This window comes from Sorghum bicolor, chromosome 6 (assembly GCF_000003195.3).
Source record: "Sorghum bicolor cultivar BTx623 chromosome 6, Sorghum_bicolor_NCBIv3, whole genome shotgun sequence".
Lineage (NCBI taxonomy): Eukaryota > Viridiplantae > Streptophyta > Magnoliopsida > Poales > Poaceae > Sorghum > Sorghum bicolor.
In genome coordinates, this window is record NC_012875.2 from 3,440,017 (window position 1) to 3,448,077 (window position 8,061).

General features: G+C 45.7%; 1 protein-coding gene across 3 annotated transcripts; it reads left to right on the plus strand.

Annotated features, from left to right (window-relative positions):
- Window positions 2,991-7,620, plus strand: LOC8067723 (acyl transferase 15). Of its 3 annotated transcripts, XM_002446067.2 has the most exons (4): window positions 3,050-3,342; window positions 3,456-4,023; window positions 5,348-6,190; window positions 6,446-7,620. In XM_002446067.2, the coding sequence occupies exons 3-4, from the start codon at window positions 5,888-5,890 to the stop codon at window positions 7,427-7,429; spliced, it is 1,287 nt and encodes a 428-aa protein (XP_002446112.1). In that variant the 5' UTR covers window positions 3,050-3,342; window positions 3,456-4,023; window positions 5,348-5,887; the 3' UTR covers window positions 7,430-7,620. The 3 variants fall into 3 exon arrangements, 1 of the variants encoding a protein (XP_002446112.1); XR_002453996.1 differs by lacking the exons at window positions 5,348-6,190; window positions 6,446-7,620 and adding an exon at window positions 4,335-5,336 and having other exon boundaries at window positions 2,991-3,824; window positions 3,955-4,023; XR_002453995.1 differs by lacking the exons at window positions 5,348-6,190; window positions 6,446-7,620 and adding an exon at window positions 4,335-5,337 and having other exon boundaries at window positions 2,991-4,023.

Below are 8,061 nucleotides of genomic sequence, written 5' to 3' on the forward strand. Positions count from 1 at the left end.
GAGCACTTCTAGCAATTCTGTGAAGCCCATGTCAATCCAGTTATTTCATATCTTCAGTTCAAGAAGCTTTAGTGTGCCTGACAACCTCGTATAACCTCACAGTGCACTTGCATGGAATAGTGTCTTCATATCTACTAATAGTTGTTTCAGCTTCTTCAAGTCTCATCACTGAACTCATCATAGTCAAAGCATAACACACTATTAGCTCCTCTAGACTCTCAACCATAGGGATAGGGCTAGCAACAATCTCTGCTACACATCATCCGATAGTTTCTCATTGCGAAAGGGTGCTTCGTCATTGTCAAAGGGTGGTGTTCCTCATTGCCACTAGCATAAAGTCCTTCCTCACCATCTTAATTATTCACTCCTTGAAGAATTAGGTGGGCATGGGCTGACCACTTATTTTGGTACCGCTTCTCATTCTTATAGTCAAAATATGGGCACAACATAGATGTCTTATCTCCATTCCTCATGCCCCCTCTGCTACAACTAGGAAATTATTGAGTCCTTCCAAGTACTCATCAGAAATATGGTTCTTAACATACATCCAGTGGCCTCGATCCTCCGTAGTCTACAAAAAGATTGAGAATGGAAGAATATAAGCACAATTCATCAATGGCTAGTAATAAAAAATCACATTTTTCTTAGTAGACTTAGTTCACATTGCAATCATTCATCACAAAGTCACAAGGCTCACAACTATTCATAGAGAGTTAGCACGTGCCAGAGAATAGGAGGCCAAAGATGAGAGCAGGGAGGAGAGCTGAGAACACCGCTGGCGATCCCCTACAGTTGCTCGAGAGATGGCGAAGTAGGATCGGAGCACAAGATCAAGCACACTACAAAGATGGACGAGTTAGAGTTAGAATCGAGCTTATCTACATATACAACAGCTCATGGTAGAGAAAAGGGAAAAAGAGGAGTGCCGGTGGCTCGAGAGCAGCTACCTATGCAGTCAGAGAGCACGACCTGCCACCAGTGTTCATGATGACAACAAAGCACGCCTGGCCACACCAGCAAGCCCCTCTGGCCTATGCTGCAGTAGCGAGCCCCTCTGGCCTATCGCCTGCCACAACAGCGCCCCCCTTCCGTTCGCCGCCTCCTACGCGCCACACATCTGCCCGCCCGACACCCTCGCTGTGCAGCTACTTCACCTGCCAACTCTGTCCACAAGGCTCAAAGCCATAGCGACGACGGTAGGTGCTACTGCCATGAGAGCTGCGCAAGAGCCCATTGAGAAATTCACTACGCGTCAATACCCTCGCTCTTCTTGCACATGAGAAGGCCAAGAAATCACAACGTATATAGTAGTGATAAGACACACTACTGCAGACTTGCATATAGTACCCACGCTCGGTAGACTTTGCTCCCGTCATCCCAGCCTCAGAAATCACAACACACGTCTATATTAACTACCACATATACAAACGCCATTCAGAACACACGTGTGAAGCTATATCTCAGACGAGTTGTGTCAATACACGTCTGTAGTACGCGCTATTACACAGGCATGTTGATCTCGCCAGGCCGGCGACCCAAACCGGTGACTTACTATAGACGTACGTTACTATAACGCGTCTTTACTAGTGCTGCTGCAGACATGCGTATGTCACAATGTCTGTAGAGGGGTGTGCATTAAAAACCTTTTCACATAATGAGCTATGTAATTTGTTTTTAATTAGTCTACGTTTAATACTTTAAATGTGTGCCGGTATATCCGAGGTGACATCTAAAAATTTTTGTTCGCGAACTAAGCCTTGTTCAGTTGGCAAAATAAAAAAGTTCCGGACACTGTAGCAATTTCATTTGTTTGTGGCAAATATTGTCCAATTATGGACTAACTAGGCTCAAAAGATTCATCTCGTGATTTATGGACAAATTGTATAATTAGTTTTTGTCTTTGACTACATTTAATGCTTCATGTATGAACAAGGCCTAAACAAGGCCTTGTGCTCTCCACTGAAAAACCTACCCGAAGGCACCCAATCCTAAACCCAAACCAAGCTAATCAGACGACAGCCACACATTGATCAAACACTCAGATTGGCTTGCATTAAGAGATATTTTACCTTTGCACATTCAAAGTTTTAGGTATTAGTATAATAAAATAAAATTGTGTAGTTTTAAAAAAGTGTAAAATTCATATGTATTTCTTGATAGCAACAGTAGCACTACATGTACTGAACTCGTGTTGTGTGAACCGATGGCCACACGCGGATCATGCATGTGTCGTGTCCAAGTATAGCTGGTGGCTGTACCATATCTATCGGACTTATGGCGGTGGTCCCGTATTATTTGAGTGGTAGACATAGCTGCCGAGACTCATCACATCCCTATCCGCGCATGTTTTCTTTAAACATTCAAATAGCGTACGCTCCAATCTGCTCGCTGCATGACAATAATAATTAAGGACTGTTTCCGAAATTCTGAAGGAGCAAACATATATTCCGAAATCTATACACTCTCATCAAGCATAGCCAATCATTGCCATGTAATAAATCATGCCAACTCCAACAGTTCAACCTTGTTTGGTTCATCCCAAACAAAAGGTATTATCGTTTGATGACTACTCCCTCGTTTATGAAATATAACATGGATTCTGAGCTGTGCTAAGACACATTATTCTAAGTTTGATTAAGTTAGTTTAAGAGAAAAAAATATTCACCACATCAAATTGGCATCATAAAATCACTATGTATCACTGCTGGTTCATTGGCTCCTACCAACAATAATAGACAGATTTTCAATGTTTTTTCATGGGTAAACCCGACAGCGATATATCATTCTCGGTTTTAGCCAGAAATCAACGACCATATATAAGTAGGTTTTCACTTGTTTTTTATTAAATAATATAATTTTTCATATTAAGTCAGATCAAGACAAATTTATTCCAAAACCCGTAAAGTTCATACATATATAAAAATTTGTATTTGATTATATTTATATACATGTGTGTCAGAGAGAGAGAGGGGGGGGGGAGATGGTTGACAATTTCAAATAAAGACCATGTCAATTTTAAAATTGTAGTTTTTGTCTCTCAACAACAATTTATAGCGAAGATCTGATGGCTCTCTATCTCTCCTCCTTCCTCCCTCTCCTCTCCACTCCCTTCCATTCTCCTCCCCTCATGCTCACAACATCCGGTGTGGCCCATTGATGATCCTCAACACCGCCATGATGCAACCGCTGCTGCTGGAGCTGGATCCACAGTCAAGCTCGAGTCTTCAAGGGCGCCTCCCTGTCTTCTGGATCCATGCATCCACCACCCTATCCACATATGCATCCGCCCAATGATGATGATGCACGGGGATGAACCTGTCTGAATCTAGTGGTGAAACCCTGGTAGTTTCCTCCTGCTCCATGTGATCACACGCTGCACTCCACCCTTTCCTCTGGATCTGGAAACCCTACTATGGGCTCGGCAACTCCAACAAATCTCACATGCAGCCCTGCAGATCCCAGCTGTTGGCGTCTCTCGGCACTACAAGTTCGTCTTGAGAGGGTGGCACGTTCAGTAGTGGACTTCGATGGGCTCGGTGACAAACTTACCCGCCGTGTTTTTTATTTATTTATTTTAATTTTCAGAGACGTCACTTATGCCCACCTATAGACCTCGTGGTTAATAATGACGATGTTGTAGAGGGGCAGGTGTAGACCCCGCGTATAATAGTGAGTTTGCATTGCATGTCTTATTATTGTTTAATCCAAATTCTGAACAGGGATATCAATTAATATATTTACACAAAATAATAGGCAGTGGGGCATATCATGGATGGCCACACTAGTAGTAAACCTTTCAGTGATAATTGGTGAGTCTACTATAGGTAACGTTCTGGAACCGTCTACTCTATATAATGAAATGATTTACTTTTGTTTCCAAGGCATGCTCAGCACCTAAGAAATTACAAACAGAAATGATTTGTATCTAAGGAATGATATTGTATTGCTAAACAGGACCTAGAGAAAATTCTAGGCACTAGGCATATCATCGGTGATGATTGATGAGTCTACTACAGTCTACAGGTAACGTTCTGGAACTGTCTACTATAATGATTTTCTTTTTTCCTTTTTGTTTCCAAGGCTTGTTCAGACCCATGGTGGTGTACCTGTGTATCAAATAATCTACCATGTGTCATATCAGGCTCTGTGGTGGAGAGTATCTAGTGGAAAGGAGTAGGGAGAGAGGGGTTAGGTTGGGCATTCTGTTTAAATCGATAATTTGGTTTGGTTCTCTAGTTTAGGAAAAAATTGGTTTCAGAAAAGCTAGCAACCGATCGGTTCATTGAAAAAAAAAAGAGAAACTGACGATTTTACTTTCGGTTTTGTTGGTTCAGTATTCGAGTTTCAGCCGGGAGATTCCAGAGGACTTATCTCCTACGCCATCCCCCGCTCGTCGCTCAACTCATCCGTCATGCTAGCACCGCCCCGCTTGCTGTTTGAATGTGCGGCTGACTGGTGGCGCTTTGCTTGCAGCTCGCCCACACAGTTGCCATGCTGCTTGCACGCACGGCAGCGGTGCCTAGCTCCTCACTCGCCACTCACACCAGCGCCGGTGTCGCCTCATCCTGTTGCGCTGCTTGCGCACGCGTGTTAGGGCTAGGGTTTGAAATGAGATGAGTGCCGGCCCTAAGGGGAGGGCAGGAGGTGCGACGGCCGAGGGCTCTCGCGGGATGGGGGCCCAAACCTAAGTATATAATACAACATATCCTTTAGCTGCTATAGTATTTGTTTATTAGTACATGTATATATATGGTGCAATGGCTTATCACCAAAAAATTGTGAGCCAAAAGGAGTCAAGCCACCAATGCCCGTACACGAGTTGACACACATAGCGATCACGAGTCGCAATTTCTAGACTTTTGGTGAGACGGTGAGACCACGAGGAGAGACGCAGCGGCATCAGCGACACATTCACCAGTTCACCACGCGATCATGAGCTGCAATGGATAATACCAGAACCTCTGCGCCCGAGTTCTAGCCTTCGAAAATCCAAACGATAGCGGCGACCAACTGGCAGAGTTCGACGAGGACTACGACATGTGATGTTGGTTATTTCCTTCTACCCTTTTATTTTTTGTGATTTGTGAATCTTGGTTTTGTTCATGTCCCAATTGTCTAGGCACTAGGTTTTCTTTCTTGTTTAATTTTTGTCTAGTACTTTATACTCATATAGTTATATTTTTCTTATAATTTAGGTCAGGTGTTAGAATTTTAGAATGTTACTAAAAAACATTTGTCAGGGACCGTAAGAAAATGAAAAAGACAAGAAGAGCATTTTGTCTATATATGATTGGATTTGTTTTCCCTTTATGAAAAAATTAGCTTATATTATTATAAAATTTTATAGTTTAGAGGTCGTCGTGATGTATTCGCCAGAGGGCCCTCAAAATTATAGAACCGACACTGGTGAATATAGGAGGCAAGGAGAAGAAGCGATGGGCTACATGCGGCTTGGTGAGTCGTTGGGCTAAGTTGGCAAAGAGCGTGGCAAATGCACGTGGATGGTTGGACCACTAGACGGACGAGTGCTCCTCGGGTTGAACATTCTTTCAGTTCAATTTAGGGGTGAAATCAAACACCAAGCTAAAAACCGAAGCTCCTGAATGTCAAAACCGAAGCCGAACCTAAATACAGATATGTCCGCTCAGAAATGTGCTGACAGTGAAAGAGAGGAAGGGGGCATTGGCCATTATGATTGGATGAGAAAATTGCGCTGGAGCCAATGTACCAAAACAATGCAATCTTCTGGAGTCATCCTCGATCATATAACTCCACGTGTTGCTGGGCCCTTCGCTGCTGCTGCTCTTGCTCATGCTCGCCACTATAAAGCCAAGAAGACACCACAAGCAAACCGCAAAGCCAACACGAGAGAAACCAGTCACAAGCAATGAGCTCGCGCGTCACCAAGTCGCTGCCTTTTCTCGTCGTCCCGTCGGAGGCCACGCCCGCCGGCGTCCTCCCCCTCACCGCCATGGACAGAGCTCTTGCTTCCCTGCCCATGGCAGCCCTGCTTGTCTTCGAGAACCCCATCGATCAGCCAGCCGAGAGCATCAGGAGAGCTCTGTCCCGAGCGCTTGTTCTCTACTACCCAATGGCCGGCCGCCTCACCATCACCGGCGACCAGCTGAAAATCGCGTGCACCGGCGAGGGCGTGGCGTTCGTTGGGGCGTCCGCGAGCTGCACGCTGCAGGTAGAGATGAAAACGGAACGGAAATATTTCAAACTGAATCGCTTTCGTTTTCTATATATGATATCGTTTTCTATATTATAAAACCGTTTTCGAATTTTGTCAAACATAAAAATTTTGTCAGTTTCAGTTGGTTTCACAACCACTTTTATTCATTTTATATACTCTTTAATTGCTAAAATATAGAAATATTCCACACCGACCGCGTTCGTTTTCTACATTGTAATTCCGTTTTCGACCGTTTCCGACCGTTTTCAGCAGGGCAGACTCTTCGGCCCGCATCCGGTGGTCACCGTCGAGGACCTCACTATGAACTACACCGCCCAGTACAGTACGGACCCGCCGTTGCTGCTGGTGCAGGTGACCGAGTTCTCCTGTGGTGGCTTCGTCGTCGGGGTGACGTGGAACCACGTCGTCACCGACGGCGCCGGGATGGCGCAGTTCTTGCAGGCCGTCGGCGAGTATGCCCGCGGCTTCCGTTCCCCTTCCATCTTGCCGGTGAGGGTGGACCACGCCCTCCCTGAGCTTCCCCCGCCGATAACCACCATGACCAAGGCACTCGTCTGCAGCCAGCACAGCGACTTCCCGTCCTCCTACATCACTGTTCCCCTTAGCTTCATCGACCGCGTCAAGGACGAGTTCCGTCGTCGTCGTCACAGCAGCAGCGGCGGCGGACAGATGGCGCCGGCGTCTTGCACCGCGTTCGACGTCTTCACCGCCACCCTATGGAAGTGTCGTACGCGCGCGACGATCGCCAGCGCCGCCAGCCAGGACGCGCCCACGGCGCTCGCCTTCACAGTGAACGTGAGGAAGCCGGCGAAGGCCAAGGATGGCTACTACGGCAACGTCTTCGCCTTCGGCCTTGCTGCCTCGACGCTGCGTGAGGTCGCCGACGGCGACATCCTGGACCTCGTGAGGCTGGTAAAGGACGCCAAGGCAAGGGTCCCATACATGTTTGCTGATGGAGCGGCGTACATCGCCGACGAGATGAGCGGCCGGCTAAATGGCCTCGACGGTTATGACACCCTGTACGTGACCAGCTGGTGGAATCTCGGCTTGGACGACGTCGACTTCGGCAGCGGCGGCGCTGAACGTGTCATCGGGAACATGGAGCGCAAGGTGGTGCCAGGCTGCATCCTGTGTGGGAGGAAGGACAAGGCCGAGGGTGTCGCCGCCATGGCGCTCTGTGTCAAGCAGGAGCACGCGGAGACCTTCCATGCGGAGCTGCAAAGCCTCAAGTGATGTGGATAATATGAATATTGTCTTTTTAGTTTGTTAGTGCACACAAAAACGTAGACTCTTTGCCCATGGAATCGCGCATAGAAATCAGTTTATTTTCCTTTCGTATAGCAAACACAACAATCAAAACTGGAGTACTTTTTTTTTATGTATGAGTGAGCCGTTCAAATAAAACATCAATAATCAGAACTTAAGTTTTGATTGTTGTTTCTTAAATTCTAGTTGGAGTTTCTTATGTTTTGATTGAAATTGAACTTTTTTATTGAATTGAGAAATATATCTATCTTTTTCATGTCTAGAACCAATAATTATTCAAATTGTCTAGTCTTGAGATTGCTTTGCGGATCAGGATGTGGGGAGTAAGCAGCAAGCAAGCTGATCTTGAACTCAATAACACATATGCAACGATTGTAGTCGAGTGTCTGACATTGAATGGACTACGAAGCAAAAGATTGTGATGATGCCAATCAATGTGCCTCCATAAAGATTAAATTTGTTGGCAAATATCTTTTGCTATCACTATGTCAAAAAAACACTTCTTATACACGCACTTAGGCACATTGCAGACGCGCTAGCATGCGTCGGGAATAATTAATGCGTATGTAATAAGGTTTATTATAGACACACAAAACAAG